The 24,872-nt window shown below is 35.4% G+C and overlaps 1 protein-coding gene across 1 annotated transcript in view; it reads left to right on the forward strand.

Moving 5' to 3' along the window:
- Tiparp (TCDD inducible poly(ADP-ribose) polymerase) overlaps positions 1-23,864 on the forward strand; it is a 28,488-nt gene extending 4,624 nt beyond the window's left edge. The window contains exons 3-6 of the mRNA XM_021634061.2: positions 13,374-13,542; positions 14,758-14,918; positions 21,284-21,559; positions 21,843-23,864. Coding sequence (XP_021489736.2) covers positions 13,374-13,542; positions 14,758-14,918; positions 21,284-21,559; positions 21,843-22,290 — 1,054 coding nt within the window. The 3' untranslated portion in view covers positions 22,291-23,864. The remainder of the gene's footprint in view (positions 1-13,373; positions 13,543-14,757; positions 14,919-21,283; positions 21,560-21,842) is intronic.
- The last annotated feature ends 1,008 nt before the right edge of the window (positions 23,865-24,872 follow it).

Genomic DNA, 24,872 nt, shown 5'->3' on the forward strand with positions numbered 1-24,872 from the left:
CTCAAAGTACTGGCCTCTCACTTCAGTTATAAAGCAGATTTCCAGTCTACTGAGTGCTTGAACATTTTGGTACATCAAGTTTCTGTTTGACTCGGTCAGAAAGAAACTAGCAGGTCATTGTCTAACACATTTCATTCAGTTACCATGAGCAAGGCAAGGAAATCATTTTGGTCCCAGAAAGTCCAGTAATTTTTAGGTGAACAACATATTGGGCATTTATACCTTGTAAGATTATTTTGCTTGAAAAGTAGACAGTTTTAGAGCCCTTAGCATACACTGTAGGTTCAGTTATATAGTTACAGTAGGAGCTTGATTTTTCACATTAACCTTAATTATGTAAACTTTATATTTATATGACACTTAGGAAAAGTATGAGTGAGCTGCTATTATAATTAATATTGCTGCTACTGCATAAGTAGTCCTGCAGTAATAACATAGCTGGAAATAGGAACTGTTAATTACTAATGAAATTCTCAAAGAACTACAAGAAGAAAGATAAAATTGAAAAGAACTCTCGAAAATTAGGCTTTTGGGGAATTGACCTGTGGTCATTGCAACCTGGTTTCCTTGTATTCCAAAGTGATGTTGTGTTTCCTGGCAACAAGATGCAGATAACGGCATGTTGAGCCTTGCTGAGAGATTCACAAACAAGCTGGAGCAGCCCAGGTTCACATGGTTACCACATTATTTGGCTAAAGCTATTAATCTCTGTGGTCAGGCCTGTAAAGCTGGTCTATCTGCGCAGATTGCACATAACCAGGAAATGTGTGTTCAGCTGTGTATATGTCCATATTGGACCCAGTCTTGGGATTCAGAAATAGCAGATGTTTGTTCTACTTGTTTTAGGTAATTTATATGACTTAATCATCCTTACACACTATATCATAATATCTTCTGTGAACTTTGAGGGGTGTTCATTGTTCTGGGACTCAAGCATAGACAGGTCATAGTTTCAAACTATGCAGATAAGCATTCTTTATTCTTCTTTACACCTGTGAGGATTTAATACCTAAGTTAATCAAAATTGGATGTGTAATGTTTGTTTTCAGGAATGAAATTGGGTAGGAAGTTGAGCCAAATGTTTTCACAGTTCCTCTTGCTCTTTAGTTAAGATGATGCTTATATAGTAAAAACACATTTATAATATTTGGGTAATAAATGCTTATTTGATTCATTGTAACAAGCTTATGATATTCTCCTGTTTGCATTGTCTGCTTTTGCCTATCATAGGTGTTATTGCCAACATCAGCTGGAAACTATTTAGTTACGGGCCTGAACTATAAATTTGATTTTTTGGCTTTTGTACATGGGCCAGGCCTTCAAGAATTTCTAAATTTGAAATATGCAGCTAGAGCAACAGTACTAAGTGTTGTATTTTTTTTAAATAACTTTTAACAGTATAGATAGTCATCATTAAAAGATGGTGATTTTGAGTGACAGTTTTAAAGGAGCCTTGCTAATTAGAATACTGTTGTTGAGAATTGAAACTGGAAGCAGTGCAAATGTCTAGCAACCAAGATCACCATTAGTTTCACATTACATTCCTTTTAAAGTAAGTCAGGATATTGTTCTAGGTACTGCTGCTCATTAATAAGGAAGGGAACCACGAACTAAGTTTTGGGGCTAACTTCCTAATGAAACTATGACTGAGTATTCCTAATTCTCAATTCGTTGAAGGAGGATGGGGTGAACCCATGGTTAGTTTTTCTCACGGAGAAGGTGTTTTTTTTTTTGTTTATTTTGAGACATGGTCTTGCTATATGGCCCAGAGTAGCAATGAATTCATGGAAGTCCTCATAACCTTCTAAATGTTGTGATTATAGGCATGAGCTATCACACCAGTCAAAGGTTAGCATGTGTGTTTGCTTAGTATTTATGGATAATATAATTTTACTTGCTTGAAATGTTGTTACACTCTTGGCTAATGTATATTTTTATTGGTAATAATTCTCATAAGCTTTTTCAAAAATCTATCCAAGGAGAATGACAGTAGATGACATCAGAGCAACTCTAAACTCTGTAAGAAGACAAAGAAAAATGCACAAATGATAGAAAGTTTTATGTTATGGTTTATATACTAGCACAAGCTTCTGACTGAACTTGACTAGAACTGTTAAATTAGCCAAGTTAGTTATGGTCTCCACAGCTGTGATGATGTATGAACTAACTCATCATGTGTTATTGATAACACTGGACAGAGGAGAACAGCTGAAACTTAGCTATGCCTTGTGACTTTTTGGTATTTCTTGAATATACACAGCTGTATGAGTTTGAATTTATTTTTAAAATTCCTGTGTAAGAGAAAGAGCTCATAAGCAAGAACTTGTTTGAAGTGACTTTCAAAATGGGTGCCTTGTGCTATAATGATAAAGCTATGCAGTGACTTGTTTGGTGTTTTTTTTTTTTTCTACCTCTTTATGCTGCTATTTACATATGAAATAAAACTAATTGGCATCTATCTGTACTAATCTAGAGAAAGAAGTTAGTGAGTCTGTGTAGAGCTATCATGATTATCAATAGCAGTCATTCATTGACTTTTTTGGCTTTTCATCAATAAGTAGGTTACTTTCTGAAGCAGCTGTCACCTGGCTTTAGGTTGGGGTCAGGCATTTTCTGATGTAATAAAAATGAATCTTGGAAAAAGCAAAGATTTATAACTCTTAAGACAATTGGAGGAAAAAGCTTCTATCTGGCAATTCCTGAGTATAATTGCATAATACATAATATGTTTTATCCACTTGAATCCAAAGCTTTTAATTATTATTATACCTGAAAAGGGAATACTAGTAACATGAAACTGTAAGGACCTAAGATACTTTGACTAACTCTTCTGTGCCCCTGAAAATCTGTTTTGTTTTTCCTGAAACACTAGAATTTCTAGATTTACGATCAATTATAAAGCAAACGTAAATTCTCTATATTTCTCAAGAGTGAAACTGTTTATATCATGTGTAAGCCTTAACTACTGAAGGAATGCTACTAAAACCAACTACTGTAAATTTTAACTGTTTTCTGTGGCCTGTTAATTTCTTATCCCCTGATTTGAAGACCACCAGATTGTGCGTTCTTTGTCTGATGCAGTTGCTTCTGGAATGTATTTAGATTAGGTTGTCAAGCTCTTTTAACCTAGATCAGCAACCTTTAGTAATTACCAGTCTTTGTGAGTTGTGGAAAAAGCTAAGAGTGTGTGTGTATCACTATACAGAGGGGGAAAAATCTTGTTTTGAGTTACATTATGATTGTAATATAATTCTGACACAGTTTTGTGGGCTCAAAGTGTACACTGCTGAATTCTTAGAGTAAGCAGTGTTTCTCTTTTATAATTGAACTATTTTTTTTTATCTTTGAGGAATAGTAGAATGCTAAAGATTGAACCACTTTCTGTCAGATTCTGGGTCTGGAACTAGTATTTTTATGCTTATTTATGACAGAGCTTTCTAGGGACCAGGAATTACACTGCATAAATATCCCATTAATTTTTTTCCTACCATTGTTGAATGTCACCCAGCCTAGCATCTGAAATAATACTGAAAGCGTCAAAGTGTAATAAGAGTCACAGTTTGTAATAACCTCTTTTTTTATGCTTGTAATAATCTACAAGTAGTAGATTTTAAAATATGGTGTGAAGTTTTGAGATTAGATTTTTATGTAAAATAAATTAACTTATCTTAGTTTGTATTTTGTAGATTTATGAGTCTGTACAAAAGATGCTGCAAACTTAACTCAGTATAACCAATTCTGTGATTGAAAGACCAAATCTTAGAAGTTGATGCCATTAAAAAGCTTCTAGTTATCAAATGTAAAATTTCTAATTTTTCCTTTCTGATTTGGCCAGTTAATTGTTTTTAAGACAAGCATAGAAAGTTAATTAAGCATTCTTCTTTGCTATCCCACATGACAAAATGTGCCTGCCTTTTCAGTCTTTCTCTGCTTTATTCTGTTGACTAACTTGAGCACCCACTTGACCAGTAAAGAACCCTTTCGTGGTCATTGCAAAGGATAAGCTTTTAAAAGCGAGAATGGTAGGGTGACTGTTGTCTTTCTTGTATTCCAGTATTTGTACTACAAGAAATTGTGCAGAGTGTATTGTGATCTTCCATGTCGAAGTTGTCTGAGAGTTTAGTAAATTTGTGTTCCTTGTGGAAATTCAAGTCTTATGCTTTAGTGTATATGCTCCTGAGAATTAAAGAAAGGTTTGTGTTATATTGGTTGAAGCAGCACTCAAATTTAAAGAAAACTCCTTTTTACATTTTAAAGAGAACTCTTACTCTGTCTTTTCTTGTTTGAAATAACTGTAAATTCTTTGCTCCAAGTTTTTACCGGCACTGATTAGTCAGGCATGGGAACCCAAGGATGAGCTTTGAACAATACATGTGCTTTCAGGATCTCGCTTTCATTCTGAACTTCACAACTCAACAGCTGATCAGGGCGTAGACAGAGCAAATGGTACAAAATACCCTAATAATTTCCTGTTGTGGTTGGCCTTCGGTTTCTGACTGTCACCTGGTTTAGCTATTTATTTCTAGACATAAATAAACGCAGAAGAAATACTGGGTTTTCCTTCCTAATACTCATCTTAATTTAAAAAAATAAAAGACATTGGTGAATCTGAGTAAAGAATGAAAGAAAAATCTTTTCTTTTTGACGTTTGGATTAGTGAAATACTGTTATATCAGAAGTGTTGTGTAAAATGTTTTACAATTAACCTGTTAATTAAAAAATTTTAGAGTAGTCGTTAAAATTGGACTCATTAGAGAAACTTGACTTTGTAGACTACCTCTCTAAACAAAAGTTACCATTTAAGATCATGGTAAAAAATTTTGTGATCACTATTTATGAATCCACCATAGTGGCTTTATTTATTTATTTTTTTTTTATTTTTAAGATCTCTTAATATCTTTTCTGTAAAAACTTTCTCATCCCTCCCACAAAAATTTGCTTGAGGAGCTATCAGTAGATTCTCTGTATATTAGTGTGTGTGCATAAATCTTTAGTCTGTTAAAACTCATTTACTTTATCTTTAGATTGTTAGCATCAATACATAAACAGCCATCAGTGAGCCTATTTCCATTTCTGTTATTTACGAGTTCAGTTTATTTGGATTAACTGGGGAAAAAAGACAAGACTAAATAAAATTTGGAATTGTTTTTAAAGAGTTATTTGTAATTGAAATATTAAATCCAAAATAAATTAGACTAATAATATTTCTAGATATTATTAGATCGTTTTGTAATGTTGGTAGTGTTTTGCTTATGTATAAATGAGTTCTAATTTGAGACTATTTTAAAGTGATTTAAAGATTTTTATCATTTATATGTGTTTTATATACTATTAAATATTTTATATTTATTTAGAACTGTTCTATAAATGAGTTTATTTTAGTCCTTTCTACTTTCAAATTTTTAAAAATTGAATTACTTTATGCCTTGCATATATGGCACACATTTTAGTTGATCACTCTGAAATGTCTGCTTTTAAAATATTTTACTCAACAAAGGGATATTTACACATTTCAGAAATTTCTTACTGCATTGTTTAAGGCAATATAAAATAAAAATAGAATTTTTAGCATTTAAAATTTTTAGCATTCTAAAAATTTAGAATTTTTAAAAAATGATTTTTAAAAAACTAAACTGCTTCCTTTTTCAGTTGTTCTTGTAGAAATTAAATTTTACTTCCTTATTAGGCTACAGTTAAATATGTTTCACTTATAGTTTTTACCTGCTACTAGTCTCAGGACATGTGATTGAACTTGGATCAAAATTAAGGCTGTATGACATTTCTGGCATCTTCAGAGTGCAATATTTAATACCAGTGCTCTAAATAGAGATCAGTAAGATCTTACAATTATACTTTTTATTTATAAAAGATTTTAGGCTTATTCACATGATATTAGAAAATTTGTTTGCATATGTTCTTTGCTTTTATCTGTAATTTTAGGTTAATAATAATAATGCCTACCATTTTGGTAGTTTTTTTCCTTGAGTTATATAGTTTGCTTTTAGTAGCTGCATTGGTGGAAATGAGGACAAGGGTGGGGAGTAAATGGGGAAATGTAGGATCATTAGGATGTTAACAAACATTTAGGTACATTTAAGTGGCTGTGCTTTAGTGTCATAGTTTTTTGGTTTTGTTTTGTTTTAGCATAAGCTTTGCTAACTGCATCTTGTTCCATTCTCCACGTTCTTTGGAATATTCTTTAATTAGAAAACTTATTTTCTTCTCCTGTCAGCTTCTCTCTGTCCCCAACCCCCTTCTCTCACTCTACTCTTCTAGAATGACTTCAAGACCACACACTAAATGTCTGACGTGTAAATCAGACACAAGGTTTGACATACAGACAAGTGTGATATCCCACTTACAACTGCCTGCTTTCTCAGAAATTCTAAGACATGTTTCTGATTTTCTGATGTTCCAGGATGGTCTAAGGGAGCAGCATACATGGGCATAATTTTGCTTAATGGTCACTTTTTTTAAATGCATCATATCTTAAAATGGGATACTTACCCCATACCCACATTTTTGATGTATTTAGAAACATTAGAAAAGTCTGTGATTCTGATTTTATTTTAATCATTTTACTGAGTGACCTAAGCCTCAATAATCCTGCCTCTGCTAGATCAGCCTCTTTAAAAGTGGACACATTTAATTCATAATCAGCACTAAAAATCGTTATTTTATTTTTCCTTCATTAAGTATGTACACCATGTGCATTCCTGGTGCCAAAGAGGTCAGAAGAGATCCCCTGGAACTGGAGATCTAGATGGTTGTGAACCATTGAACCATCACATAGGTGCTCAGAATCAAACTCAGGTCCTCTGCAAGCACAGAAAGTGCTCCATAGCTACTGAGATTTATATGTTCAATAGTGTAAACTCTGTAATACTTCTTATGGATATGTCTGTAACTGTAGCTACTTTGAAATACAAACCCAGGTATATAAATTGCATATAATTTTAAGCTTCTAGTAAATAGGGAAAGATGTTGCATAGGATGTTAGGATTTATGTTTTATTTTCTTTTCTCTTCCATGAACTTTCTACTGTTTGGCTGAGGCAATTTTAGCAAAAATCATAATTAGTAACAGGATATGAGAGTTGACAGTGATAGTGCTTCTAATATAGAAAACTATGGGCCCCTTTTAAATACTCTCAGATTCAAAGAATTGTTACCCAGGCTTAGTGTTACATGTCTGTAATCTGGCAGGTTCAAGTTCAAGGGCAGCTTAGACAGTTTAGGTTCTGTCTCAGAATAACAAAGGAATATAACTGAGTAGTAGGATGCTTACCCAGCACATGTGAGGTCTTCGAACCAGTCCCTCACCATCTCCTTGCAAATTGAAATTAGCCAGTATTTGTACCTTTAGTATATGGCAAGAATTTTATTTTTATTGTCTACTTTGAGGCAAGGAAGAAAGCTTACTTTTAACAAAGGTGATATTACTCATCTTCATAAAAGTTTAACCTTATAGTTTAAGATACAAAGTACATAGTTCTATGAGGTTCAATAACTAGTGCTTTCACAAAATATGTTGGTTTATTTTTGGTTCTCATTTCCTGGTAACGTCTTGAAGATGTATCTAAGCTAGCAGATAACTCCATTATAACTAGAGTATCTTTCTCTTCCATGAACGTTCTAGAAACGTCAAAGCCACATATCAAAAGCTAACCAGCCACATTTTGTGTCCCTGTGAAATTTCTTCATCAGCAACAACAAACATTCCCATCTGTCAAGCTTAAGCTAGGAGAGCCTACATACTCTCTAGGCAGCATTTAATCTTTTCCTTCTATCATTATGACCCTCAGCTTAAGAAGACATTTTCATTTTACATGATAGTAGTAAAGTAATAGGGCTTACTAATTGTGTTCAGCTGATTAGGATGCATGCTAATGTTTGAGGTCATAGATTTAGCCTTATAGAAACCAGTTAACTCTTTAACAGGCAGAAAGCAAAGTTCCAAAGTCTAGCTGATCTCTTTAAAACTGAGCAATGTTCAGAAAACTTTATACTTAATTTCCTTTGCTGAAGTCCGAGTTCTTACTTTTACTTACATCATCTTCCCACTTACACATATCCTGCCTCTTATAATTTTTATTGGCATCATTATTCAAGAACACAGGTTAGAAACACAGATATTCTGGACTCTGAGAAAGTCTTCTGTGTTACACAAACTGGCCTCAAACTTCTCCTACCTCAGTCTTCTCTGAGTGCTAGTATTCATGTGTCTGCTACCATACCTGGCCATCGTGGACTCTACTTTCTTGACCCACATGTAATTGTTCTTTATATAGTTTGACCCTAACCCTAACCTCCCAAGCAGCTACCTTTCATCGCCTCCATAGCCTGCCAACATTTATCTCGCATATTTATTAGACATGAGATATTAAATAATAATAAATATGCTAATAGCTTGCAAAATAGTTTTGATCGCTACTCTTCCTTCGTCTTTCTCCATCCTGTACTGAAAATAAATCATCTTACTGGAGTAAGCTTTATGAAAGGCAACCCTGGGTCTTGTTGAAAGTCATCCTGCCCACAGGATCAAGCCCTGACCTCTTAACCCAGCACACAGAGCTCTTCCTTATCTGAGTCCAGTTTATCTCTCCAGACCAGTCTTATCTAATCACCTGCCACATACACACATACACTCTGACCTCCCACATGAACTGCATGTGCTTCTTGCACTCTATCCTCGTGCCCTGTGCTTAGTTAGCTTGTAAACATGTTAAGTCACCTGTGGTGGTCTGTTTGGTAACTAAGTTCACATATCACATTCTGAGGCAGCTCCTGAAACCTTTAACAGCAGTAGCAGACCATTGCTTGCGTGCTGTTTGTGTGTGTGTGTGGTTTTGTTTTTGTTTTTGTTTTAATTTTTTGTTTTTTAGACAAGATCTTACTGTGTATCCTTGGTTGGCCTGGAACTCACCGTGTACTGTGTCTCCTGAGTGTTGGAACTAAAGATGTGCCCTCCCACAGTTTGCCCAGGCCATCTATTTTTGAGCTATCCTCAGACCATCTTTATGTCACATTTCACACTATAACAGTGGGTTGCTTTTCTCTCTAAACTAATGTTCTATAGCATTTGATTTTTTTTCATCTTTTCTCCCCAGCATGCAGTTTAGTACATAGTATGTCTATTTAAAATTACTATTATTTGTCATTATTTCCTTCATAGTTCTTCCCTCCCCCAGACAGTTTTTCTCGGTGTAACCGGGGCTGTCCTGAACTTGGTTTTGTAGACCAGATCCGCCTGCCTCTGCCTCCTTGTGTGCTGGGATTACAGGTGTCACCACCCTGCTAGGCTTTCCTTCATAGTCTTAAGTACTTAATTACATCTGATTTATTTTATGTGTGCATGGGAGGAGTGACACATGCCGTGGTACAATTATGGAGGTCAGAGAACCACATGTTGGAGTCAGTTCTAGCATGTGAATCATGGGAAGGGCAGGCTTGTCAGCAAGTGTATTTATCCCAAAGACATCTCAACAGTCCCTCAGATATTGTACAAGTAATTTCTGTTTTACTCAGTACCTATTTCTGTATTGGTTTTGATCTTCTACCTCTTCACTTTCTTTCTGAAATGGCGTGTGAGGCATACTTTTTGCCCCAGTGTGGGTACTGGTTACATACATTGGTAAACTATGTCTGGAAATGTTGGCTTAATTAGTATGTGAAAGTATTTGTAAGATAAGAGAGAACCATTGTTAAAAAGCATCTAACTTATGAGAAGGGGGTCCTTTCCAGAATTTCAAGTTAGTTTTCTGTCTGTGTTTTTGAACAAGTATATGTGTGGTATGTTTGTTAGCAAAGAATATAGCAGAGTTTCTATTTTTATTCTTTCAGTCAAACCATAACTTGCTCACAGGATGTGTTTTTGTGCCTTTGAGTAATGATGAGGTTGTAGATAATTCTACATTGTAGTGGCCATCTCCCTTGTGTTATGGTCATGTCTCAGGAGGAATTCACTTATGCTGAGTAGGGTTCTCCTCTACCAGGATTGTTGTACTCGCTTTTAGAGTGACACCTTCTCTCAGTCTGTAGCTTTGATTTTCTTCTTCAGTTTTCACACATCCTATATTTATGGCCTCCCTGTCTGCTTTCTTCTTTATCTTCTTTTCTCCAAGGTCCTGGATTAACTTCTGCTCTCCCATTGCTTGTACATGGTATGCATGTCCTTCATGCCCCATGCACCATTGAGAAGGTCTCCTCCTAACTACTTGAACTAGGAGTAGAAAGCACTTAACTCATTTTTTTTTTTTTGTTCTGCACAGCCTCTTTACTCATTGATTGTTACTAATATTTAAACTGCTCCTAAAATTTTTTCTTGTATACTTCTTGGATTAGTAAGGTGTTCTATTTTCCCTGACCTCTATTCATTCCTGGACATCAGTAATCACTTTTTCTCCTGTATTGCTGCATATCTGTCATCTACTCTGATTGTTTGACTATATTATTTAATAATAGTAAATTTATATAGACAGATACATACTATTTCTTTGGAACCCCTAGAAATCTGAGATCATATCTCTTAAATTCTTTGTGCATTGTCTAATTCAGCACACCATTCATTACCTTGCAGAGATTACTCATAACTTCCTTCTTGATAATAGGAAATAATGGTTTGATAAAGAAGATGATGAACACTTGGTAATTATAGCATGTACATGCGTAGCGATACAGATTGTAGAAGGAAGAAAAAAATGGTTGGCTTTAAATTTTTACAGCATCCCTGTTTAAGGGAAAGCAGGTAGCAAAATTAATCTTATGAAAAGATAATGTTTATCACATTTGTGATTTTTACCTCTGTCAAATCTGGAAAAGCATACTAAAACTAAAATGCAGCCAAAACAGTACTTGAGTACACCAATCCAAAGAAAATAAGTTATAATAAATGAGGACTTTTCATAGAAATTTCTCAAAGACCAAAGGACTAGAATGTATAGAGGATGTAATTAAAGCCATGTTTCTAGATGTTTTCTCATGCATATCATTATCTGTAAAGTTTTAATGATAAAGGCTTGTACAGAAATTGCTAAAATGATGTCCATAATAAAATATAAACAGCAAAAAAGCAGAAATGACAAAGGATTTGCTTAACTTACTAAGAAGCAGTTGCTGGGAAATGAGCTTGATGGGAGCAAATATGTTTACAAACCTGAAATGTCCTTCACAGAAAGATTTCTAACGCTCTTCAGTTATAATATCGATTTCTCCTTTATAAAGTGACAAATGCTTTAGGCAATTTAATATGAAGTTGAACTTAAGCATAGGAATTTCCAACTTCAGGATTAAGTTTTTCTTTTTTCTAGAATTTCCTATGAACATTTTTCCTTTTAAATTAAATATTACCAGTTATAATTTTAAATGAAATAATGTCCAAATGTAATTTGCCCCCTCTAAATTCTTAATTATGAAGAATAAATGAGTTTCATTATTTCATAATGAACTTGGAGAAAATGTATCCCTTTACCCTTATCTTTCTTAAGCCTCCCCTCTCTCAGACCTTTACCACTTATAGTCTCTCTTCTACATTGATGTTATTTTTTCCCCAAAATGTTATATTCAACTACATTTTATTTTAGTCTCATTTCATGCTTAATTTAACTTGTATGTTGTTTTTGAGACAAAATCCCAGTTCTCTTTCAAAGCAGGCACTTTGTTTAGGGACAGGGAAATCTTCAGGAATTTTTACAGGAACGTAGAGCTTTTTATTAGGTAGGTTTTTTTTGTTTGTTTGTTTTTTGTTTTTTGTATCTTTAATTATGTGTGTGGCTTTAGTTTAGTTTTGCTTTGTGTTTCCAAAAGAGTAGGACCTGATCATAAATTGTTATGAGGATGGAGGGAGAAGGAACAGGTTTTCCTTGACATTTGCCAGGTTGTGTGCATTGAGAGATTTTAATAGATACTCAAGTGAGAAAAGGAGAGGGTCTTCATTGGTTTGGAAGTATGTTTTGTCATTCTAACCATAGCACTACGCTGTTATCCATAGCATATTACAGAGACTAACTAAGGAATGGGTACAGTAAATCATTTACCTTGTGTAACCAATTTAATTTTCAAACATTTGACTACAGAGGGTTTTGAGACTCAGTTACAGTCCTTGAAACAAGTCTACCAAGAGCACAGTTGGATTAGTTAGATGATAATGAATACTCTTCTCTGAATCTTCTTTCTGACATGGAAACCTGCTTCAGTACTTAATCTTACATGTAGAGGCCCGCTTGATCTAGGGAGTCCTCTGTTTTATAGCTGTCCACTTGGAAGTCTGCATTGAGAAATGGAGAGACCGAGGGGTGCATTCAGGGACTTAGTTACCAACATTTATAATATTACTTTATTTAAAAAATGTTTTCCTAAACGTGAATTATACAGAGCATAGAACATTGAACATTTTACTAATTTCTTTAATGGTTCAGATATTTCATCATGATCTAATGATTCAACAAAGAGAAAATAGGTTTTATTTCTCTTATCCTTTGTCAATTAATGATTTAAGTGAATTTGATTCTAATAGTGAACTTATCTCCCAACAATGTGAATGTGTAAGCTAGGTATGGTGGCACAACACATATCTCAGCCTTTGGGAGGTGGAGGTAGGAGGAAATCAGTTCAAGACTAGCCCTTTGCTACCTAACAAGTCAAGGCCAGCTTGGGCTAAATGAGACCCTCTCTCAAAAGAAAAAAAAAAAAAAAACAAAAAACAATGTGGAGATGTTCATAAAGGTTTATTTTAGCAATAATAGGCTAGATAACAAAATGACAAAGTAATTCTCATAGCTAATCCTCATAATAGTTCAAACTACTTTTTAATTTTTTTTTCTTACACTATATAATATAATATTGATGTTTGTTGAGTCAGCAATACTGGCTTCACCTGGTATCATTTTTTTCTGTCATCTTTTTTTGTAACTCACCAGGCAGTATTTTTATATCTACATTGATTGGCACAGGTAACCTGATGCTTCCGGGGATGGAGTGGGGGGCATGTTTCAAATTATTTTTTGTTTGTTTGTTTCTCTAAATATTTTTTTTTAATCACTTTGATTCTGCAGCCTGACACCTTGATTGGCTGACTCCAGGATTTGGCTTCTTTTAACCAGGAATAAGCTAGAGTTGTATTGATTGATGACATTAGCCAGTGATGACAGTAGTTTATTATTAATTTTTTAATCATATCATAAGAACACACCTAGAAATGTTGGTCTGGTTAAGAACAAGCATGTCGAGCATGGGTGTTGGGGAAGCAACCAATAGTTTTATACCAAATAAAACAAATTTTGACAATTCTAAAGCAGGCTATATTAGAAATTCTTAATGCCCCAAAAATGTTTAGGCACTTTTATTTAGCAGGTCTTTTTTCTTGGGTCTTTCTAGAGGACAAGACTTTTGGGCAGATTTGAATGCCATGACTGTATTTGAAACAACTGAATTTGACCAACTTCGAAGGCTGTCTACACCACCCTCTAGTAGTACAAACTCTATTTACCACACATTTTGGAAATTCTTCTGTAGAGACCACTTTGGATGGAGAGAGTATCCTGAGGTATTTACATGTTCTTTTTCTACTAAATACATTTAAATTTTTTTCCTGTGGTCTTTTTCCTTTCCAACAGTGACTAAGCAGAACTGAGTATAATAATCAGACATCTTAAAGATGTAAATTTAAAAGTCTTGCTGGTTGGTACAGGTAAACTTCTCTCTTCATATTTCTAAAAGTATATACATTTCTTTCTGTTAATATGAAATCCATAAGTAGAATTCTAAAGGACTTTCCCAGAATCTCATAGTATAGAGATGAAGTACAGACTTGGTGCCATCTTCCTAATAGTTTTAACAACCTGAGAACTGCTGTAACTTTTGGCTATATCTGCCTTCTGTGCCTATAGAAATCAAATCATGTTAAATCTACCGCTTTTAAAAGCCTAATGGAACAAGAGTCACTCTTGAGTCCATGGAGAAGTGTTTGGATATGTTTGTTTATTAAGCTATTGTTAGGTAAATCATGTCTTTAGAATTTTGTCATGTGCAGGTGCATCCCTAGTATGAGATAGAAGAACTCATCAGCTTTTGTTTGTTACTGAATCCAGTTAAACCTTGAAAATGGGTGTTAGAGATTAGCTTCTCATTTCATTGATCTGTCAGCTTGTTAATTAATTTCATTTGTAGAATTACAAAATGAGATTTTAGACTGTATGTATTTTTTTAAGACATTGCCAAACCAAATGACCAAAATACTTCAACCACAATTAAACTCAGTATTGAACCAGATTCTGATTTGTGTCATTTAAGAATCGATTGGTGTCTGCCTTCCAAACAGATAAGGGGCTTATTTAAATGAAATATTTGGACTGTCCTTGTGTTGTTACTGTCAGGTTTTTAAGACATAGAACTAGGTTGGGTTTTTGTTTTGTTTTATTTGTTTCTTTTGAAATTTGGCCACTGTTTTAATTCCCTTTCTGAAACTTTTCTTAAGAAATGTAAATCAAAGTCTCTAGGGCATGTTGAAAATAGACTTCTGAGCTTCACATGAGGCAGATATCCATATCATGAGACAGATATCCATGCTCTTGTGAACAGGGAATGTCTTTCTACTCTAAATATTTGGGGGACTGAAATCCTAATATAGGAATTAGTTTGCTTTTTATTGCATTTATTGAAATGCCTTTGATGTTAGCAGTGAACTGAACTATTCTTTGTCTTCAGTTACTTTTCTCATATAAATCTGATTTTCATTTACCTTCTATTTTCTTCTCCATAGTCTGTTGTTCGATTAATTGAAGAAGCCAACTCTCGGGGTCTGAAAGAAGTTAGATTTATGATGTGGAACAACCATTACATCCTCCATAACTCATTCTTCCGGAGAGAAATAAAACGGAGACCCCTTTTCCGCTCCTGTTTCATATTGATTCCATATTTACAGTACGTATACACTTGTTTTTTACAATTCATTTTTTACTTTCCATTTATGTCAATGCACTACTGGATGCCAAATTTAAGAGAATTATCTTGGTTACTATTACCAGTTTGTGAAATTTTGCATTCTTTAGATTTAATTCTTCAGTAAATTGAGTTCAGATAACGACTTTTCACCCAACCCTAAAAGCATGAGATTTATGCTGGAGTTGTGAATTGAAAAGCAAGGTACGGATAACATTTTTCTACAACTGATGACATTTGTATTTGGGATAAATTAGAGTTTGCCTCTTTTAAAGAGATCTTTCCAAATTACAAGATCACTTCCCTTTCCCACCCAAATATATGGCCAGGAGATTGGAGTTGAGTTCTTTAAGGTGATGGTCTCCATTGTTCCTTGAGTGAATTCTGGTATAATAATTTATGTTCTTTCTTGCTAAGTAAGGAATAACTTTTGCGATGGTAAAATTATCTATCCTATTTCATAAGAATATCCTTTTTGTTGTTGTTGTTCAAGACAGGGTTTCTCTGTGTAGTCTTGGGTGTCCTGGAGTAGCTTTGTAGACCAGGCTAGCCTCAAACTTGCAAAGATCTGCCTTCCTGTGCCTGCCCGAGTGCTGGGATTACAGATGTGCGCCACCACACCTGGCTACAATATCCTTTCTTAATAAAAGTAGTTAGGCTTACCTCAGCCTTCTCAATTTCAGGTGATTGGTTTCGTTTTCCCAAGTGCCACTCTTTCCTTCCCTCAGATAGTCCACTGGTATGTCTATAGATACTGAAAGACAAAACATGTACCATGCCACTATTGGTACAGTAACCTTTGAAGGTTACTTTAGGGCCAGCAGGATGGTAAAGTCTCACTGCCAAGACTCATGACCTGATTTTCATTATTGAATCCACAAGGTGAAAAGAGAGAACTGACTACCAAAAGTTGTCCTCTTACCTCTACACATGCTCTGTGGCACATTAGAATGTGTGTCATGTGCATGTATGTGTACACTGGTGTGCACACAAATAAATGTAAAATAAGTTTATGTAGGACAATTATAACCTCTGGCTCGATTTTGCTTTTGAAGATGATAGTAAGTTTTTTATGAATTAAAATATCAGTTGGTTCATTCTGATCCGTAAGGAAAAGTGCTGTATTTTCCTTCCCATTATTTTTAAGTCATTCATGGCAAACTCTTAATGAATTTAAGTCTGGGATTGAACTAGGACTATGAAAAACAAGTCAAGCTGGTCATAGTTGCTCAGACTGTAATCTTGGTGCATAGGAGACCAGCCCTGGGATACATACCAAATTGCAGACCAATCTGGGCAACCAAGGGAGACCCTGTCTTAAAATAAGCACAGAAAACTACAAAATAAAAAGAGTCCCTCAAACAATTAGAATTCAAGATCAGCTTGTAATAACGTGAATAATTTTAGAAGTGTGTTGTCTTGTGTTTTCTTCCAAGTTCATATGTGCAAATGAAGATTGTTACCTTTTAAGTTTTTTGTTTGTTTGTTTGTTTTTTAATTAGAAGTAATAAAACCACTATGACTGGGGTTTCACTAGCACAGCTGATTCTGCATCCAGTAGTCAGGAACACACTGTCCTCCTGGTGAGACAGTACAACTCATTAGTGAGACCATCACCTTGGCATGCTGAGCTAACAGAAGCAAGATGTAGCTCCTCTCCTAGGATAAAATCTTCATTCAAATGCTACACTGCTGGGAAAGTTTTACATAGTGGAAAGAAGTACTTAAGGGATTATGCCTTTTTTTTAAACCTTATATTCATTTGAAAAATAAAATATATTGGCCAGGCATGATGGTGCATGACTTTAATCCCAGCACTTAGGAGGCAGAGGCAGGTGGATCTCTTGAGTTCCAGGACAGCCTGGTCTACAGAGTGAGTTCCAGGACAACCTGGACTGTTACACAGAGAAACCCTCTCTGAGGGGGGAACAAAAGTATAAAATATAAAAATAATATAAGCACATATATGACATTTTTATAGAATGCAGACTTGCAAAGAAAGAAAAGAACTATTTGCTTTTTCTTTTCAAAAATTCTGTTTTAGGCTTCCTTTCTGAAACCATGATAATAAAGAACTAAAATGAGAGATCAGCAAATAGATGAGAAGAGGCAGATGTTTCAAGAAGAAAAGCACGTAGTAGGTTGACCAGGGTAAAGTGTTAAATACAGCATTCTAGCTAGCCCTTGGTCTACAACTGTAGGACATTTCCTCCTAATGGGATTTCAGAGGTCATGATCTCAGCTAGAGAGAATGTCTAGTGTTTTACATTTAACTATTAAATTCGAAGACTCAAAGGAAACAGTAGGTGTGAGGTTCATAAATTTTCAGCAAATTCCATTGTTTAAAGAATTTCCCTGGTGCTGATAAAAAGGAGCCTGTTCTTTAATATTCCTAGACTACCTGAGCAGAAGTAGCAGAAGCAACAGATCAAATTAAGAGGCTTGAGGGGCTATGTCTTAAAGCTGAAAAGACATCTAGTTCATGTAAACATCTCATGGTTATAAGAACGTTAAACATAGTTCCTTTGGCTCTTCCCCCAGAAGGATAAAATGAATCCATTTTTATTTCAGTACTGAGATTGGTTTAGGAAACATTTCAAAATGGTAAAGGGAGACAAGGAGAATAACGGAATCTGAAAAGCCATTCTTCAGAGGTTCTCAAAGGCTAGTATGGTAAAACATTGCAGTATGTTATTGCAATACTATAAGCTGAATAGAAACAACATTCTGAGAAAATAGTGGTACATTGTAACATTGCTTGGAACATACACACATTTTTTTGGACATGGTAACTGGAATATAAAAGGTCATCACATATGCCTTTGTATGCATATCTGTTTTAGTAAAGTTAGAATGTTAACTTGATGAAAGGATTTATGCGTGGGAATAAATGTTATCCATGTACAGAATCCAGATTACCTGCATATTTGTGTTTATTGTTGCACTAATAAAGAATCATCCTACATGCCCATCAACAGATAAACAGAGAAAATGTGTTAAATGTATACTGGGTTTTATTCATCCACAAATGGGGGTGGGGGAGTCTTTTCAAAGGAAATGAATGGTCTTGAAGCTCATGTTCAAGGAAATAAGCCGGACTCACACGAACAGTTATGCATGTGTTTTCTTATGTAGAATCTAGATATATGTAAGGCAGACATGAAAGTGGAGCAGGGAGTCTGGGAGGCAGGTGGAGACAGTAAAGAATAATGGGATGAACACAATACAAAGATACACATGTGAATTATTTGCTTTTTGCTTTGACAAAATACCTGATGAAAGCTAAACTTAAGGAACGGTTTGTTGGGGCTCATAATTTAAGGTTACAGTTGATTGTGGCAGGGTGGTTATGACAGAAAATGTATGAGGTGGCTGGCCATGCTACATCTACTGTCAGAAAACAGAAAGAAAAAGTGCTGTCTTCCTTTTTATTCAATTTTGAGACCCAGAGCAGCCATGGAATGTCTTTACAGAATACCAAAAGGTTTATTTCCTGTGATACTCTGAATCCTGTAAGATGAACCATTACAGCATCTATAAAACATGAGACCCATTATTTTATATGCCAGCTGTAAATAACGAATAAGCCTTAAGCAGAATGTTTGGGAAAACTTATATTTGTTGGAAATGTCAAACCTTAACAATAATGGAAAGTCAGGTGGGCTACTACTCACCTTTGTAAAGCAGGATAAAGGGGGGGGCTAAAGTTGGATGCTTTTTTGTAATTTGTTCAGAACAGTGATGACATTTTAAGGAGAGCCAGACTTTTATGAAAATCTGATAAAGGCAGTGGAACTTCTCTTTAGAAAAACATACCAGTGAAAAAATATTGTAACAGGAAAATATACATGTACCAAGTCTCCGAAGGAATTTGTCTGAGCTCTCAGAAAATGATTCAAAAGACAAGAAATATGTGTCTTTTGTTGTAAAGGTTGGAGAGACTACTTAAATCTGCTCCTGAATTTCAGATGGCAGGTGGGAGGACTTGTTAAGTCCCGATTCCACTCACTTAGAGATTTGTCTTAAAAAGGGACTTTGGGGAGCATTGATTTGAGGGCATAGATATTTACATGAAGCTGGCAAGGATTAGAGAAGGCAATTGTGTTTCCATAGCATTAGCCTCTTAATATTCATCTCTTAAAAGTGTAATGGCGATGTAGTAGTAGTGGTAATACCAATAATATTATTTGTCATAAGAGTCCGACAGACCAGCTTGTGTTACCACTTAGTAGCTTTATTTTACTGTAATACATGAAATGTGAAAATGGAAAGAAACAGGCCTGGATTTAAAAATCCATGTGCTATATGAGGGCAAAATTATTAACCTCTCTGAACTACTTCTTTATTAGAGAATGGGGATAATCAAGCCCATAATGCAGTTCTTGTGACAGTGATACTGTGTGTGAAATACTTGGCTCTTAGGATGTGCTTAGTAGGTGACTAATGAGGGTGATGGTAGGCTATGCTCTTTAGAGACAAGATGAATGTTCATATGCAACTATAACTGCTGTTACAAAGCTCTTTTGAAAATATCAGTTTCCACTGTGTATACTCGCTTATATAGACCTATAAGATATGATAAACACAATGAAATCTATACACCTAAAAAAGATAATCAAGAGAGCAGACATGGGGTAAGATGATCAGTCCTCATTTAGAAAGACAGATGGGATGTGCATTGAACGTATGTCAGGAGTCTACCGCAGAAGGCATCTGAAGATTCTACCTAGCAGTGTTTCAAAGCAGATAATAAGACTCATAACCAAACCTTCCGCAGAGTACAGGGAATCATATGAAAGAAGGGGAGTTAGTATGATGTGGAAAGGATAGGCGCTCCACAAGGACCAAATATATCTGGGCACAGGGTCTTTTCTGAGACTGACACTCAACCAAGGACCATGTATGGATAAAACCTAGAACCTCTGCTCAGATGTAGCCCGTGGTAGCTCAGTGACCAATTGGTTTCCCATAGTGAGGGGAACTAGGACTATTTCTAACAGGAACTCAATGGCTGGCTCTTTGACTTCCCCACCTCCCAAGGGAGGAGCAGTCCTGCTAGGCCACAGAGGAGGACTTTGCAGCCAGTCCTGAAGATACCTGATAAAACAGGGTCAGATGAAAGGGGAGGAGGTCCCCCCCATAAGTGGACTTGGAAAGGGGCACAGTGGAGATGAGGGAGGGAAGGTGGAATTGGGAGGGAATGAGGTAGTGGGATACAGAGTTAATAAAATGTAACTAGTAAGAAAAAATAAAATTTAAAAGAAAATATCAATTTCCTAATCTACTTGGCAGACATTACTCCTTCCTTGTGACTACCATGTACTGATGAGAGAGTGTTACAGTACCCTGACACTGCAACTAGGTCTAAGGGTCAGGATTTCCTTATTCTTTGCTTCTTCCCTTTTCCTTGTTTTTGAAAAAGAAAAAAAAAAAAAAAAGGAGCTAAAAAGTATGATTGAAACATATGACCAGGCAGGAAAAAGCAAACCTACTGTTTTTTAAAATTCATCTTTCAAAGTAAAAAAAAAAAAAAAAAAAAAAAAAAAAACTGAATTTAAAGACTGAATGGCATACCTTCTGGCATCTGGTAACTCTAACTGGGGGCAGGGAATATGCTAGAGATTGAAAACTTGGAATAATATTTGACGGTTGTTTTATTTGTAGGATAGAAAGTAAAGGGAATAACAAATGTTTGTCAGATTTGAATGCCTGCTTCCTGGTTTTTTTTTTAGCATAAAAAGTAAGCTTTTTAATTTTTACCCTGAAAGTTCCCTTTTACCCCCATTCTAATATTTCCCATCCTACACATTCTATAGAGATAGTAATTTTTCTGCTTAGTGTCAGCAAAGTTTGAAAGAAACATGTAAGTTACCGTTACTCCTTTGAAACAACGCTTCCTTAATTGTGTATGCAAAAGAGGACGCTAGGATTCAGAAGTAAAGATACCTATAAATTGCTCCTTGCTGTTTGCCCTGAAGCAATACACTTCAGAGTTGTCTCCACAGCAAGGAAGCTAGAAAGAAGCTGATGATAGGTGCTCTCTCTAAGAGTCTGTTGTAGTTTTTGTTTGATGGGTGTTTGTTTGTTTGAGTTCCTATTTTGAGACAAAGTTGTTCAGGCTGGCCTGAGGTTATATTTCCCTTGTCTACATCTCCTGAGTACTTGTGTCATAGCTAAGCACCACTACACTCAGTTTTTTTATGTTTTGTTTTTCTTCAGTAATTAAATAATATTAATTCATAGGTATTTAAGCTATTCAATTATAAAATTGGACACTACTACAAAACACTATATAATAGATGTGCTGATTTCTGAATGCTTTGCTTAGTGTTTTTTCTCCATTTTAGGACACTTGGTGGGGTTCCCACTCAGTCTTCTCTGCCTATTGAAGCAGCTTCATCTCAAATTATCTGCCCAGATGGAGTAACTTCAGCAAACTTTTACCCTGAAACTTGGGTTTACATGCATCCGTCTCAGGACTTCATCCAAGTGCCTGTTTCTGCAGAGGATAAAAGTTATCGAATCATTTACAACCTTTTTCATAAAACTGTACCTGAATTTAAATACAGAATTTTACAAATATTAAGAGTCCAAAACCAATTTCTTTGGGAAAAATATAAAAGGTGAGTCAGAGGTGTGAAAAATTTAAGAGAACTTTTTTTTTTAGTATTCACTATTATCAATTGTAAAACACAATAAACACTTGTGTAGTTTAGTGTATTCATATTTCCATGTAGCAGCACACATGTAGTCATAATACACCTATAAATGATTTTTGGCATTTTGCTTTTATAGCTAGTTTAATACATCTTTACCATTGAAACTGTAAAGCAGTGTTTGAATGCATTCTGTATTATTATAATCTACATGTCTTTCTTCTAAATGCCTGTTTATTTTTTGCATTAGGAAAAAAGAATATATGAACAGAAAAATGTGTGGCAGTGACAAAATAATAAATGAGAGACACTTATTTCATGGAACATCCCAAGATGTGGTAGATGGAATCTGCAAGCACAACTTTGACCCTCGTGTCTGTGGAAAGCATGCTACAATGTTTGGACAAGGCAGTTATTTTGCAAAGAAGGCAAGCTACTCTCATAACTTTTCTAAGAAGTCCTCCAAAGGAGTCCATTTCATGTTTTTGGCCAAAGTGTTGACTGGCAGATACACAATGGGCAGTCATGGCATGAGAAGACCCCCGCCAGTCAACCCCGGCAGTGTCACCAGTGACTTGTATGACTCTTGTGTGGATAATTTCTTTGAGCCTCAGATTTTCGTCATTTTCAATGACGACCAGAGTTACCCTTATTTTGTTATCCAATATGAAGAAGTCAGTAACACTGTTTCCATTTGAAAATCTTGGTACCACTAAGTTATTTGATATGAACTCAGTCCAGCATTTGTAGCAGGTTTGGGTGGGACTGGGAGGGAAACAGCATTTGACAGAAATAGGATACTTTTCAGACCCAGTTTTTTAAGTGCTAGAAAGTAATTTTTTAAAAGTAAAAAAAAGTGGTTTTTAAAGTGACCACTTATTATTTAATTATTTACTAATGGTTAGTGTACTTGGTGTGGAAAGGCTAAAAAGTGCATATTCTTTGCTCACACTTGTACATATAGGCAGCAATATTAGTAGAAGTGTTTGGAGAAAAAAAACAAACAACTGACTAGCCTAATTAAATGTTGCTTGGGTCTGGTAGAAGTTTGGTCAAAACAAATAGGCTGTGAGTAAAGTGAGGATTCTGTTTACTTAACATTGATAAAACCAACTGGAACTGATACTACCATGCTCATTACCTATCCAGAGCATTATGTGTTATACTTTGGGGGTAGTACAAGTTCATGTAATGCTGGTAGGTGAGAAGAATTTCATTCTGTAATGAGGATTGAAATGCATCACCTACTCAGAAACATCCAGAATTTTCCTGAGAATTCAGGGTCTGAAGTTCAGAAGAAGTAAGATAATAAAAGAACCGCTTGAAAAAAAAAATCATCACCAGCAAAATTCCCATTAACTGGTTGTGAAGTGTCATACATGTATTAAAATTCAGCCATGGAAAACTCAGTCTCTTCCATTGTTGCCTACCTTAGTCTCAAAGTTAGGCAGCTAGGTTGGTTAGAGCCAGTCTTGAGGATTAAAAGTATTTCTTTTGGAATCTCAGACCTTCCTTGGTATTATTAGACAATAGAAAACATCTACAACCAAAGTGGAAAGGTTGAGTTGAGTATTGTGCTTTGCACAAAACAGGTTTTTAGCCATATCTGCTGTGTTGAGTTATTGAAAACAACAAGCCCCACCCCTCTGCCTGCTTTGCCAGATGCACTGGATTTCTTGGCTGACTCTACCTTACACTACTTATTTTAACAGAAACACAAACTTGGAAATTGTGCCACTGGCCCAGCAAGAACACTGCTGGGTGAATGTGCTGTTGCCTCAATTCAGAGCGGTAGTACTTCTAAGCAAAGCGAAAGCCTGAACAAAGTGAAAGTGCTTGTTCATAAAATAATTTACCACAGAGGTCCTTCAGACACCAAGTTCTTCTTGTATGTTTGTGGCTATCTCATTTGCCCAAACTTTACAGGAACTTCTTTGTTATTTAAAGCAAGATATAGCTGTACAGATGTCTCAGTGAAATAGTCTGTTTAAGCACTTACCAGGGCTTCCACACAATTATTTATTTTGCCCTAGTTGATCCTGTTGTTTGCTGTCATTGGCAGGAGGAAATGGGCAACTGCGGCAGGCATTCATTCAATTATAACTCGTAAACCGGTGATCCCCAGTCGTTTTCAAGTTAAGACATGTTACCATTGCTTGTTTGATTTTATGGAACTTGTTCCTTTATTTTCTCCCTAAAGGAAACAAAGGCTTTATGACATATTTATTTTTTTAATAAAACTAAGCAAAAATAAAAGTAAATTCTTTTAGAACTTCTGTTTTGTTCTATTTCTGTTTAAAATAACAAATCACTAAATAGTTGAGGATCTGTAAATGTTGGGTGGTTGGCTGACCGGGTGAGTGGGTGATTTGGTTTGGTTGGTTCAATAGATGACTGTAGGATTGACTGAGTAGATCTGTTCAGTACATGCTCCTTATTCCCTTCTGCTTAGGAATCGAAGGAAGTTTACTATCTAGTTTTCAACTGTGAGTCATAAGAAAAGAATGAGTTTTTATTTGCAGGTTATGTATTTGGGGGGGGTAAGCGACAAATTTTATATCAGCAAATAGCCATAAAGAAAAACGTAAACTAGTTGAAAGTGCCACTTTCAGTTGTATGAAGGAAATATAAAAAGGAATTGTAAACTCAAGATTTCAGCATAATGAAATTCCTCTGATGAATATGTGTGAGCACCCCAGACTATATCTACGATGATAGTAATGACTTTTAAATTCCTATAATAAGTACTGTATTTATTGTTTTAAATCAGCTATATGTATGGAGTTAGTCTAAATCTTGTAATGGCTCTATGGGCCTGAAACATACTGAAAGGCGTGTAGTGGCTTCCTTTCTGTCAGCACAGTTATAATTTATACCACTTAATTTCAAATATCCATAAGCTATTTCAGTGTTGAATAATACTATACTAGGGAAGATTTGTGTTTATTTATTTTTATTTATTGCTTTTTTGAGACATGGTCTTTTTGTATAGCCCTAGCTGACCTGGAACTCACTTTGCATATCAGGCTAGCCTTAATGTCAGAGAGCTGCCTGCTTCTGCCTCCTGAATGCTGGGATTAAAGGTGTGCACCACCACACCTGGCCCAAGGTTTTTCTTTAATGTGAACAAAGTTTAAACATATTTGATCCCTTAGAATTTAAAACTTGACTTTGTTTTTTTATATGTTTGAACAGACTGGCCTCAATCCTCAATCCAGATACTTCCTTTTCCTCCACCGTATCTAGCACTATACCATACTTTTTTTGTTGTTGTTGTTGT

Source organism: Meriones unguiculatus, chromosome 2, assembly GCF_030254825.1.
Source record: "Meriones unguiculatus strain TT.TT164.6M chromosome 2, Bangor_MerUng_6.1, whole genome shotgun sequence".
In the NCBI taxonomy this organism is placed as follows: domain Eukaryota; kingdom Metazoa; phylum Chordata; class Mammalia; order Rodentia; family Muridae; genus Meriones; species Meriones unguiculatus.